This window comes from Protomyctophum parallelum, assembly GCF_964188405.1.
Source record: "Protomyctophum parallelum genome assembly, chromosome: 20".
Lineage (NCBI taxonomy): Eukaryota > Metazoa > Chordata > Actinopteri > Myctophiformes > Myctophidae > Protomyctophum > Protomyctophum parallelum.
This window is the reverse complement of record NC_139718.1, coordinates 16,059,109-16,073,314: the sequence shown is the minus strand read 5'-3', so window position 1 is coordinate 16,073,314 and position 14,206 is coordinate 16,059,109. Positions and strand designations below refer to the sequence as shown.

General features: G+C 43.0%; 1 protein-coding gene across 1 annotated transcript; it reads right to left on the bottom strand.

Moving 5' to 3' along the window:
- Window positions 1–288: 288 nt before the first annotated feature.
- Window positions 289–10,900, bottom strand: ppp1r14d (protein phosphatase 1 regulatory inhibitor subunit 14D). Its single transcript, XM_083792255.1, has 4 exons — window positions 10,462–10,900; window positions 2,426–2,506; window positions 1,182–1,214; window positions 289–413 (listed from the first exon to the last, which is right to left on the bottom strand). Exons 1-4 carry the CDS (start codon window positions 10,639–10,641, stop codon window positions 351–353), a joined length of 357 nt encoding a protein of 118 aa, XP_083648381.1. The 5' UTR covers window positions 10,642–10,900; the 3' UTR covers window positions 289–350.
- Between the last annotated feature and the right edge of the window lie 3,306 nt (window positions 10,901–14,206).

Sequence of the window (14,206 nt, the reverse complement as noted above, 5' to 3'; positions counted from 1 at the left end):
CCCACTGACATGTAAACCACATGGACATACAGTAGGGAATAGCTATGCATGGGACATCCCACTGACATGTAAACCACATGGACATACAGTAGAGAATAGCTATGCATGGGACATCCCACTGACATGTAAACCACATGGACATACAGTAGGGAATAGCTATGCATGGGACATCCCATGAACATGTAAACCACATGGACATACAGTAGAGAATAGCTATGCATGGGACATCCCACTGACATGTAAACCACATGGACATACAGTAGGGAATAGCTATGCATGGGACATCCCAACAACGGGACGTGGGGAGAGCAGAGTATTCACATTGTCTCACTTCTTGTTTTGACCCTTCATTATTTCTTCAAGGACATTTTACGTAGACCCTTGATCCTGTACACCAGGCTGTTGATAAAATCCTAAAGGAACAGGGGAAAAAATATAATACAGTGTCCATAAAAACAGTGTTTTTAATGGCGTGCGTTTAATGTTGTTTAATGCCATCAAATGGGACTTTTCTGATTGGATGTATGTATGGGATGTCAAGGCCAGAAAGTAGTTTTTTGCCACTCAGTAGGCATTCCCGCATAACTTCCGGGTTTGATGATGATGTCACGTGCATACCCTCTATTGACATCGAAATGTACTTAAATTACCAAAAGTAAAAGTAGGCTACTCATTATGCATAATGTATGTAGCCTAGAAGGCTTTCTAACCTTTATTTGTAGTCACGTCCCCACCAAAGAAGTCCAGGTGTTATTTTGTGCAAAAACACATTATTGGCTATTTCCCCTACCTACCATAAGCCCTCTAGTCCGAAATTCTCCTTTAAGTAAATCTACCTGTAGTTACTTTCCACCACTGCTAGCGCCCTGCAAATCTATTATAACTGATCAGAGCACTACATCACGTGAACCTTGGCCAATCAATCTGGATGTTACATTTGTGACACCCGGTGGCCAATCAATCCGGATGTTACATTTGTGACACCCGGTGGCCAATCAATCCGGATGTTACATTTGTGACACCCGGTGGCCAATCAATCCAGATGTTACATTTGTGATGCCCACCGTATTTCTTTGTAGAACTTTTGATCTCTATCAGGTTTCATGTGGTGGCTGACCTGCAAGCTGTAGTTTCATGTATGTGGTTTCTTGTAAGCAATGGAATTCTCCTTTGAGACTCACCTCTTTTGGCTTGCAACATTCCTGCAACAACTCCTATTGAAGAGAAGAAACAAATAATAGACAGAGACGCAACATGGACATTGCTCTTTCATGGTAAACATTGCACAAGGGTTCTTTTTGTCTTGGGCCAGGGCATTGTAAAGCTATTACCCCACTAAGTTAGATATATACCCAAGTTTATGTGTGCAATATGAACAAGGTCATATTTTGAAGTGCTTGTACTGTAATTATTTTTTTCCGACGGCTTTCTGGAATGTGGCCTAGAACAGGGTGGAATATCGAGTGAGAAGTGAGGAAGTTTGGAAGTTTGGAAGATGGGCTTCCCCAGCATGGAATTTATGGAACACTGGATTAATCATGTTTCATAAAAAAGAAGGAAAGAAATGTGTAGGTGTATAAGGTTTAGAATTTAAATCAAAATGATAAATAGTTGATCATAAATCATCATCATCCCATTGTGGCGGATTCGATGTTGGTGACTGTCTGGTACCAGTCTGAATGTTGGAATTTGATCATGGAAAGGTCAGGGAATTTTAACCTTTTTTATACAATCTGTAACAAGTTACTATAGGAGTGCAGTTTGTGAACGAATCACGAGTGTTGTGCTCATGTGAGCTTAGCAGCATGATGTGTACTGCGTAGCAGCTATGTATGTGGCTCGCTGTAATCTGTAATTTTGTGGGGACATGCAGAGATAGACAAAGACATTTAGCCAATCTAATGGTTAGAAGCAATGGGCGTTATTAACCACTTAAACCCTAAACATAGTTGATCATATTGCCAAGGGCTCTAGGCCCCCTCCTATTCTTTTGTGTGATGTGTTTGCGACACGTTGAGAGCTTGCAGTTGGGAAGTTTGCGCTGAACGTTATCTGTAGAATAGGGACGCTATAAGGTTCAGCAGTTGGGGTTGTGTCAGAAACTAATCAGCTTTATTGTCACATCACAGGTTTACAGAAGTAAAGAAGTGGGTGAAATACATTTTGTGCATCGTTCCAATGAATCGTATCGTTATTTTCCATAGAAGAAAGGAAGGGAATAAGGGGGTGAAAGGAAGTCAAACAAGAAAAACAAAATATTTACATGGTAGCTGAGATAAGATAAAAGGTGCGTGAGTAAAAGTGTCTTGCTCAGGGCCCTTCGACACATTGTCTGGGGGGAAACCGGCGAGACGGCTTCACTCTTTAGTCAGCTACGGGTAACAATGTGAAATGTGTGTGTTATCAGAGTGTGTCAACTGCTCACCTGCAGTCTGGTCCTCTGCTCCTCGTCAGACAGCTCCAGCAGCTCGTCTATATCGATCTCTAACTCTGGCATCTCTTCCTCCTGCACGGACAGAACAAGACAAAGAGACACAGTCATGAGACACAGATTCACTCACGTGACCTATTGTACACAGCAAAGTTAACCACTTTAACCCTGGCATCCCAATTTTGAGCATGTCATCATAGGTAAAAAAAAAATCACGTAATATATATATCTTTTTGTGGTTAAGTGGTTAACCCTCAGGACTTTTAAGGTGTACACAACCAGAAATAACACACCGCTGAATTGAGTGATTGACCATTCAGAATCAAGCATTCAACCAAGCCGTGTAGTAAGTAAGGTATAATAAACGATGATTAGGCAGGATGGTTAGGCACCTCCGTTCTGCGTCGGCGCCTAATCATCCTGTTAGGATTTATTTATTTATTACAGGATTTATTTCTCGATAATGACCACTGACCTGTTTATTACACGCATATTTAATGAATAAATTAACAACAAAATTAGGTATTTCCTCGCTTACGGTAATTAAAGTAGCCCATCAGTTGCGCTGGCCGCCTGTCAAGCACAACACGATCGCCTTGGAAAACAACAAAGTGTTGATCAATTAGAATCAATATTCGGTTTTACGGCTTCATCTGTTTCTTGCTTCAAGTGTTTTCACAAACATTCAGAGCAACGTTTAGTTACTGTTGCCTAAATGACATTGTGTGTTTGTTTACATGGTTGTCATGTTGCATACAGCATCAAATCCAAGCAGCGCATCCAGGTGCTCTGAGGCTTTGATTATACGTTATACGTTATAAAGCTGATCGGTCGTTATACAGAAATAACACACCGCTGAATTCAGCGATTGACCAATCAGAAACAAGCATTCAACCAAGTCATGCAATAAATTGAACCACACTGTTGTATCGTTATCATACAGTAATGGCAGCTAGGATCCAAAAACATAATTGAGAACCATTTGCAAAGTTTGGAACAGTGACAGGTAAGTCTGCAGCTGTATAAATACGAAGTCTAATCAACTGGTGTTTGAAGCTCACATCCTCAGCGTTTTCAGAGGACATGACGATTGCTGACTGGAGGGAGCAGTGAGATATCTGGAGTCAGCAGGTGCACACTCATATTTAGCCATTGCAGAGACGTATTTTCCAGTTGGGGAGTTTTAATGGCTGGTGAGGAAGACGGGCTTCACACACTCTGGGCTTTCTGGCTGAGCGGAGAGATAATTAATGTGGGAGTGCTGAGTGGTGGAGGAAATCTACAGCCAGACTACAGAGTCCTCTTTGCCACAATTTAATTGACAAATGCTGCCAAGTTTGGAGTCGTGGTGATTGTGCTGAGGAGGGACTGTCTCTTTTATGGCACAATGCAGGGCAGTGGCCTGTGTGATGATTTCTGTCTAAGTGGGCTTTGGGGTGCGCCATTATAGTGGAGCGGACTGTGGGTCAGCCACCTATAATTGCAAGATTCCCCTGTTCTAAATAAAGCAAAATTGTTGCCTAAAAATAAACCATGATTGTCTGGCAGCGCTGTACTGCACTGGTCTAGAGATCACAGGTCATCAAAGTGGGGCCGCCAGTTAGTTTTTTAAGCCATAAGGGGTGGCTGGTGCAGCCATAGGCTATAGCTGTTTGGGGTCTTTGGCATGGACAAGTTTGAGGACCCCTGGGGCTACGATGGCCCTTTGAGCTGCTTGAAGCAGGACTGAAGCTGATGTTTTTTTGCACAGCTATACTGCAAACCACAGATGCAGGTAGAAAGTAGCTTCACAGTTCCCTCTGTTCCATGACTGCAGAGTCCAACAGAGCGCCACTGAATATCAATGAGAGCTTTGCAGAATGTGTGCATTTGTCACAGTGGATCACAACGTGTCCCTTCCTCCACCTTCTAAAAGTGCTCCATAGCATTCGGTGCAAGGAGCAGGTCTAATAGTTGAGCCTAATTTATGCTCCGCCATACAACGGTGTTACAGGCCTAAACGGCAGACCCACAAGCTCAGAACGTGTTGCGGATGAAACACGTTCTGAGCTTGTAGGTCTGATATTTTGGCTGTCGTATGCATATCATAGTATTATATCATGCCATACCTTCATTGTCGAGGGCAAACGGCACCTTAATAGAGATGTGGTGCTGAAAATGACTCCACAGCACTTTCTGAAGTTGTGAGCATTAGACTGGTGCTAAAATGAATGTCGGCACTTATTTATGAATTCATGAATATCGAAGTGCCTCTTAGAGGAACACAAAGTTAAACTGCAGTATGGGTAAGCAGCAGCAGTCTAATGAGCAGTGGGATTTTTGTTGAGGGAGTGAAGGATCGACCTTCACTAGACTTTAAAACAATCATTACCATGAGCTCAGTGTCGCTAAACTTCAAGATCATTTAGGTTCATACGGTTTAATTAGTTTAGTCACCACTGTATCGATTCATGCAGGTTTCCCTGCAGCCTGCAGGATAGCCCAAACTCTTGTGTATGTTATTGACTGTGCCACAGAATGGGTGATCTTTGCAGACACTGTGCCATGCAATGTCCCATTGGTCCGACGGTGCACATTATAACTAAGTAAAGTAAGTATGTTGCCTTGGAAACCAATGGTTCCCGAGCTATGTGGCCAATATGGGCAGGAGCCTATCTCCTAGCGTGAAGCGGCTTGATGTGCAAGTACATCCCCCAGCCATGATGCACAAGAACACCCCCTGGGTATGATGCAATAATCTCGCAGGACCCCAATCCAACCCTTAACTAATTAGAGCCGATTCATACTCCTATTTTACCGCTGTTTCTGCACTATACTGCAGAAATGATTTCGGCTTGTCAGAAATTTTCAGTAGCACCGAAGAGCCGACTTTAGGACGGTACCTGCCCCCCCCCCCCGAACCTCAAATGATGTCACATTGTAGGCTATACAGAGCATGAATCAGCCCTAAGCCTAACCCTAACAATAACCTTAATAAACCTAACATTTTCAGGCTATTGGGACATCGGCCGTCTGACTAATGGGCAGCCTCTGAAAAGCACAACAATTGAAGTGGAATGTTAAGCTCGGCTTACATCAGCTAGTTTCAGCAAAGAGTAGAGTATATTTGCAGTAGATGGAAAAAAGGAGGGGCAAAGTACAGGCCCCTGGGGGAGTATATGGGTTTTAAGTGGTTAAGGAGCCCATGTCCAGGAAGCCAGGCCATTGTGAGAAGACACTGGTGTGTGCAGATTAGAACATATCAGATCTTCTCTTTCCTTTTTCCTGTCAGGGGGCAGGAGCTGTCTACAAACCAAACATTCCCTAACAAAGAGATCACAGTTCATTAACCTCGCGCAGTGAGCCGTGGTATCGTTTGAAAAGTCTACAGTGCGTGATGGGAGATGAAGTCTCATGGTTCCCTGGTATGTCCAAGGACTAAGACCTGGGGTCGATTCTAACTTTTTGTGTGATAGACCCCCAAAATGATATATATTTGGCCGTGGGTCCCCCATCTGAATAAAAAAGATTCAAATCTTTTCAAATACTGACCCCCTCCCACACTCGCTCTTGACTCGGAACCCCCCCCCCCCCTCACACTATTTGAGGACCTCATGGTCCTGTTGGAGACTGACCGTCAGCAGACATGATTATGAATATTTTAAATAACAAAGGTTAGGGGGGAACAGGCTTTAGTTTAGACATACTATTGGTCTGGCTGTCATTAGACCGACAACCTACCTGGCTACCTCAAACCCTAACTTAACCCTAACCATAAGCACGGGCGCAGCGCATGTTCGACCGCATGTCCGCCCGTTGTAGACTTGACAGTTGCCCAAATGGGTCATAGCTCAAATGACATTCAGGTCATAAAGGAAACTTCAACCGCTCTCAGAGTTACGAACCTTTAAGAGTCCATTTGTCCTATCAATCATTTAAAGGGATCGTGACATAAAAAAAGGTTTTTAGGTTTTCTGAGCTCAATTGCACCCAAAAAAAACTTTTAACAGTCAGTATATTTTCTGTGGTCTGGGGTTTTCTGGCTCAAGCAAGTGCTCTGATTTGCCTGTGAACTGTGAGGTAAGAGTCCTCAAATCCCATATATGACATAAGAATTTGCCAGAAGATGACACTGTTGAGGGATTTTGCCTGTTTTCATTGCAGCTCAAAGGGCCTCAGAACACACAGAGAAAACCCCAGACCACAGAAAATCCACTGAATGTTCAAAGTTCAGGTCGCATGGGAGTAATTGAGTTCATAAAACCTAACGAAATAATACATGAAGATTAATGTCATGAAACCTTCAATGCCTTCACTGAATGACTCCACATTACTAGATGACCAGGACTATACCTTGTAAACTTGGAACCAGCATAGACAATGTTTATGTCAACTTTATCGACTACTTCAAACTATTTTTCTGATGCGTTCTTATTATTCAGCTCGATGTTGTCGTCATCGTGTCCCCCCCCCCCCCCCCACACCACCCCAAAAAAAGGTGCAAAGTTTTACTAAGGAGGGCTGCCACGCCATCCCAAGGCAGGTATGAATTAGAGATGCAGCTAAATAATTCAGGCGGTGACACTGGGGACTGACTGTAAATGCTTCCACGCGGAAGACTCTGAGAAGCAGCAGAGTAACCTTCCCCTGAGTCCATGCAAAATTCATCACCCTGAGCTGACATGGCAGCACATCAACTCCCACACCGCAAACTAGGCCTGAGATTATTCCATCGATTACTTTTCAGATTAATCGAATAATTGAGAAGCGGACTTTATTTATATACTGCATATTTTTCTAAACTAAATATCAACAAATCGATTAACCACATAAGATATGTTTTATATTTTGTTGCACAGCAGTGTCGGAAGTGAGCTTGTAGATCGGCTATTTTCACTTTATTTTAATGTATCTTTTGACGATGTTCGCCTAATCACATTCCCAAATGGGGATCGATTACTATTATCTACTATCTGTTATTTCATAAATGATCGGTTATCTATTTTAATTAATTCATTTAAAATAATAGATTAAATCAATTAGTTTGACTGTTGCACCCCTATAGTTCAAACATCTCATCATAGTTAGTCAGTCCTTAGTCTCACGTGGCCAGACTGTTGCCTCCCACAATTTTCAAATGCTTCCGTCATACAGTCTGGAGCACGGAAGCTCTGATCATGAGCAAGCAATAAAGCGGATGTGAAGCCTCCTCCCCACTTCCGTTTCATCTTTACAGTCGCGCAAATTTATCCTAATATAAATCACAATCATCTAAGCATATATAGCTCGCTGCATCCGCCTGGGCGAGCGCTGGCGCTCAGCCGCGGCCCAGGCCAGCGGGGGCAGTGTCTTGGGTGTACAGGGTTTGATGAGGGCCCAGGTAGGGCCGAGCCTTAATTTTCAAGCCTGTTAAGAACTCTAGTTTTTGCCTGCTGCCGGTGCGGCTGCACTAATAACTTTGGGGCGGGCCCGTCTAGAGTTTGAATGGACAGGTATCAGTCAAAAGGGAGACAACGAAGAGGAAGGACGGGTGGGGTGGGATCAATATATGGAATGTCATAACAGGTCAGCGCCATATATGGAGATCTAAGGGTTTGAGGTTTGAGGGCAGATGTAGAGTTGCTGGCCGGGCTCCATATATGCAGATCTAGGTGATGATCCATTCTTCTCCATGTATGGCTATCCAGGGTTTGATGAGGTCAGTGTCGTGATCTTCATATATGGAGACGAACCATATATGGAGCGTGACAGACTGACGGCCATATATTGTGGTGTGACGTGTCACGAGGCGTGACGGATTGACGACGGAACGACTGCATGACGGAACGACTGACAGGTTCTGCAGGTTTTCATAGTAAAAAATATTTTCGTGAACGGAAATGACAAACGGATCCGTGTTAGTTTTTCCGGAGGTGTAGTTCTAGACTCTACAGGTATATATCGTTCAGAGATTGTGGAATTGTTGTCTGGCTATGCGAGACTAGTCAGACACAGGGCTTCTCAAACATTTGCATTTCAACGCTCCCTAAAAGGACTTGGGAGCAAGTCTTAGTTGTTAGATTAGATATAAGTACACTGTAGGTGGGGAGTAAGAAACCTATGATCTGAGTAAATAGTCATAGTCTTTCATTAGATCCCCTTTAACTGGTGTTATTAACTAGTTTAAAACCCGATGTCCGTATTTTGTGCATGTCATAGACTCATAGGCAGAAAATATCAAAATAAATAATGCAAATAGAGATTAGCCACTTTTGCTATTTTCAAAATAGGACTGTGATTAAAGTGTTCCTCATTTGCTGAACCCCCCTGGAACCCTGGGTGGGCGTCCCAAGACCGCACTTTACCAGTGAAGTGCTTGCATTTGTACACTGGCTCTCAGTGTTACTAATGGTTAAATGTAAGTGCTTACATTTGTAGACTCTCAGAGTTCAAAATGTATTACTTTAACTATTGATAAACCGGATCTCTCTTACATGCTAGAAGCTATTATTTGTTTATTTCCCTTGCCTATAATATTACTGTTGATAAGTATGTCTACTGGCAAATTGCAAGAGGCTGTATACTCATGCACTCTCCACTGCAGTCAGACATGCAGGTAAATGTTTCTCAGAGAGAACACACTGCACATGACTGTACAACCTTTCAACCTGGTGTCCCTATTTTGGGTGGTTTGGGGGTGGCAGTGGCTTTGGAGGTAGGTAGGTAGATTGAAGGTTCCCCGTTCTATCCTGGGCTCCTCCAGAGTTACTGTCAGAAGTGCCCTTGAGCAAGACACGGAACCCCTTTTTTGATTGATTGATTGATTGATTGATTGATTGAATACTTTATTAACCATGCAGTTTGATAAGTAACCTACTGGGAATTATCGGTTGATTTTCACTTGAATCGGTGGGTTTGTTAACAGTATGGTAGTACAGTCAGCAAAGCTATACTAAAAGAATAAAAAAACAGCAGGGCTTGTTGTGTACTCAAAGTATATAAGGCATAAGTGACAGACATCATCACAATACAAATCAAAGATGATTTGGTATGTGATGATGTTAGCGTTATTGCTTTATTTTGTCTAACGCATTGATTCTATCTCAATATTAAAGCTAGATCCCCTGTGGGAATATCTGTTTGGCGGCACAGGCACACACACACACCCCTTACATATCACCAAGCTACCAAGACATAGCCGGTGTGACATAATTGTTTGTTTCTGGGGCAAGATAAGATAATTCAGTGCAGTAGCATCAACAGCAGTAAGCCAGATGAAAGGAGGAGTAGGTGGCGTGGAAGGAATTTGGATCTGCTTCTGTAATCCAAGTGTCCCTGTTTGTGGTAACACCATTATTCTACCCACAGGGATATTTGCATACAGTACGGGGGGGGGGGGCATAAGAAGTTAATGGAATGATGCTCATCAAATAAGGCGTCCCTATTCTGGGGCAAACATTTGGCGAAAACAGCCCATCTAAAAGCACGTCGTATTGTGATGCGTTGTGAGCTTGTAGATCTGCAGCTAAGAGATTTGGTGTAGTGGTAAATACTAGCAGGTCTAGTAGAGAGCTCTGGTGGCCTCCCAGTCAACTATACTTTAAGGTTGAAGTACAATTTCCTAATACATTTGCCAACTTCCTCTTACATGGATCACTTACCAGGAAGATCAGATATAAGATAAGATATTTGTTATTGTCCTTCAAGATAAATGTTATCAATTCATTACATATAAAGCAACGTGCTATGGCATGTAATATCTAATGATTGTGAGTTTTATTATTATTGTTATCTTATCTGTGCAATGGTTATTATTGCACAGCTGATGGTAATTCATAGTTTAATAACAACCTTCCCGTAGAGAGCTATATATATGTGCCAAAACACATCACAGCAGCAAAGCGGAGCTCCCCACCCCACATGCATGATGGAAGGACCCCCACAGCCACCCCCTCACCACCTCCTCTCCTCTGCTCTCCTCCCACACCTGCCATTATTTGTGTGCATCTAGTTTGTGTGTTGTGTGTGTGTGTACTGTACACGTGTGTGTGTTCCCTCCCCACTGCTCTTACCTCGCAGTCGAAGAGCAGGTGCAGCTGCCCGTCGATCCACTCCTCGATGTCCAGCCTCTTCTGCAGATCCTTGCGGTTGTACTTGACCGTCAGCTTGCCCAGCTTGCGGTGCGGCGGCTCCTCCGCCTTGTCCGCCGCCTGGAACATCACCCTGGACGGAGCGGCGGGCTCCGACGCCATGTCTGATGCCACGGCCTCAGGAGAACCGTGGAAAACGCTCACACACACACACACACACACACACAAGCGACAGAGGCACAGTCACTTGCAGCGGCTGATTCGTGCCTCCTCTCTCTGCGCTGTTTCTGAGTCTCTCTCTGTTCTCCTGCTGTCGTTTCCCCACCGCCTACTGGATCTGCTGTTCTGTCTCTGTCTCTCTCTCTCTCTCTCTCTCTTGTGCTGGCTAACTGTCTTGCCAGCTCTCTGCTCGTCCTCTCTCTCTCTCTCTCTCTAATGCTCACTATCTCTTGCCCTCCCTTCCTTCCTCCCCTCCACTTGCAATGCCCGCTGCCTCCTGGAAATGAGATACGCCTGTGTGTGTGTGTGTGTGTGTGTGTGTGTGTGTGTGTGTGTGTGTGTGTGTGTGTGTGTGTGTGTGTGTGTGTGTGTGTGTGTGTGTGTGTGTGTGTGTGTGTGTGTGTGTGTGTGTGTGTGTGTGTGTGTGTGTGTGTGTGTGTGTGTGTGCCTGTCCGCGTGTGTCTGTCCACTCAGGATTGCATGTCTGACTTAATGTGTGTGTGTTGTTTGCTCTCTCTGTGCTATGGTGAGGAGCATAGGTCGATTGCGGTGATAACGACTTGGGAAAGGGTGAGAGGGCAAACGAATGCCAGGAATATTGCCCTGGTTGCCAACACCCACACCCACACACTGCAACGCTACTCATTTATATGCACAGCTAGCTACATTTAACTCAACCCTGCAGGACTGTCATCAACTAAAGAAATTCTTAGTTAAACTAAACTAACCCCTCTATATTTTGTTGATCAGTGTCCCCCAGGGGTCTGTATGTCCCCCGCTCCTTTGTTCCCTATACACCAAATCTCAACACAAACAATTGCAGATTGTGTGAGCTTGTAGATCTAATGTTCGCCTATGTTCACTGAATGTTCACCCATTATGATGACATGCCCAGAATAGGGAAGCTAAGGTTCATGTGGTTTATCAATGTGTCAAATTTGAGTTTGCCAAGTCAAGTGCAATAGTGAAAAAGCATTGCTTTAAATCTCATATTTATGATATTAATCCCTATTTAAAATATAGCAAAACATCTGCAGCTCGCTACGCATAATAAATTGGCTATTTTAGCTCATTTTGATTCGATTTTTTTTCCACTTATAATCACATGCTCAAAATTGGTGCACCAGGTCGAAGGTGGCTGACTCAGTATGGAGAAAAGATCAAACTTTGTAAAATGTTGTGCTCCTGACTGTAATGTGTATGTGATGTAATGAATGTTATGTGAACTGGACACAATGACACATGCCATCATGTCTGACATCTTTGGTTGAATAATCTACACATCCCAGAAGTACTATACCCTAACAATTATTCAATGACGACAAATAGATCAAAATGTTTATAGATAGCAAGGTCCTCTCTTCTGTCTGTCCACACTTAACAACAATGGCTGGGTCCCCCTGACAGGTGAACCAGGGTTCCACTGGAATGATACTCACCCTGTCCCTTATAGAGCCATTATCAGGTGTACGCTTAATAAGCCTTGAAGCCAAAATTGGCAGCCTCAGTTACGTCGTCATGAATAATAAATTGATCTGCAAATACTGTCTATGGTCATTTGGAAATCAACCAACAAATGTTTTAGTTTTTTTAATGTTTGAAAATGTCAAATGTCGCCAGGAGCAGAAGTACCCCACGGTCAAACATTCATAGCTCCAACTTCCACCGCCAAATTATGACAATTGAGACGAGGGAGACATCGGCCCATGGACTTTCCAACAGATCCCATTACGATATGAACAATGGGCTTGGCTTTTTTTTGTCTTGGCAGGGGACTATCAGTCAGCGTAGCTGTGCGTGTTCGCCCGCTGATGCACCGTCTGTTACAAACACTGAATTATTGACCAACTCTGAAAGCTCACCTTTCCAGGCAAACAAATATTCATTCATTGCCATCCTCTGCTGCTCAGTTCTACTCCATCAGCTTGTCTGGATATGAGAACTCTCCTCCACCCTGCCTGAGTGATCTCGTTCTATAGGTGGGAGAAAAGGCAGCCAGCATCAGTTTACTATAAAATCCTGAGTGTTGGTGTTTAGACCTCACCCATAACACTTTTCTCCCTTCTTGTCACCTTTTTGATAGATAGGCTACTACTACTTGTTAACATGTTTTAGTTATTTAGATTTGTGTATGATTGACAACACATGTTAAGAATGTTTGATGTTTACTGTACCTGGTATCATAGTTACTTTGAAGTGCTACATTGTTCTCTTTGCACTCTACTTATATGACTATTTACATAATTTGTTGACTATGGTTCATGCCATTTAATCGGATTCCACAATTTAGGCATGCTAAATGAGTAAACGGTAATTTAACTCTGAAAGTGTACAAATGTATTTGGATTTGCATTTGTTTTTGTACAAATGTATTTGGATTTGCATTTGTACACTCAGAGTTACACATTGAAAATGTTACTGTGTTGATAAACTGGATCTATTTTATATGCGAGCAGCCAGAAGCTAGTATTTGTTTGTCTTTTTCCCTTATCTATGATGCTTATTCAGTATTCATCTGTTTGTCTACTGGCATATTTCAAGAGGCTTTAAAGTTAAGAATGCATTCTCTCTCTCTCTCCACTCTAAAATTAGAGATTGGTGTATTTATTTGTTTCTCATGCTCTCTGGCTATATGGAAGGTGGATGGAGAAGATGAATGGAGTTATTACTTTATTATATGTCTCATCACATAATTTATAGATGACTGATGACTCTACTTATCATATGACAGAACAGTCTCCCATGTGGGGTCTGGGGGCCCCAGGGGTCCTTGAGGGGGTTAGAGGGGGTCCCCAGGTAAATTAGAATATAGCATATAGGCTATTTTAATACAATAGACAGTAAAGTAATTCTGTATCAGATGACAGACCACACCATCTCTAAAAAAGGGGGGTCAGTGATGCAATGCATATCAAATTGGTGGTTGGTCCTTGCAATTAAATAGGTTAAGATTTGCTTTGGGTGCGGACGTGTTCTTATGAGAGTCCTTTTCCAGTAGTTTTCCCTTGAGCTTCTAACTAGGATTAGGTTAAACCTGGCTGTTAGCCTGGTCCGGAGCAGGCTAAATCCACAGCATTAGTTTCCATGGTAACTAGTGTGGCATTGCTTTCATGAAACCGAATCAAGCCTCAACATATCCAGGTTAACTGGCAAAATTAATCTGGCAAGATTAACCACCTTTCATGAAACCGCCGAAACCGGTTAATCGCTGATCCAGGATATATTAAACCAGGATATCTGTTTAATCTCTAATCCAAGTTTTGTGAAACGGACCCCAGGTAATTTACTGCATTGTTTCTCAACTTCACGAATCTTCACTTTCCTACATTTAATACTAAATGCATGGTCAGGGACCACATTCAATACCTTCACGGACCACCAGTGGTCCACGGACCACCAGTTGAAAACTCATGGATTATGTGAATATACTGCCCTCTTGTGGATTACAATTTAAAATCGTCTGGGCAGCACATACACCTACATTTTTCATCAACTTCTATAATTCTAT

Bases quoted from the DNA above. Each gene is read 5' to 3' on its own strand.
- ppp1r14d (XM_083792255.1), bottom strand. From the start codon at position 10,641: ATGGCGTCGGAGCCCGCCGCTCCGTCCAGGGTGATGTTCCAGGCGGCG. The intron at 2,507-10,461 runs GTAAGAGCAGTG...CTGTCCGTGCAG, and splicing joins ACCTGCTCTTCGACTGCGAG to GAGGAAGAGATGCCAGAGTT. The intron at 414-1,181 runs GTGAGTCTCAAA...CTGTTCCTTTAG, and splicing joins AATGTTGCAAGCCAAAAGAG to GATTTTATCAACAGCCTGGT.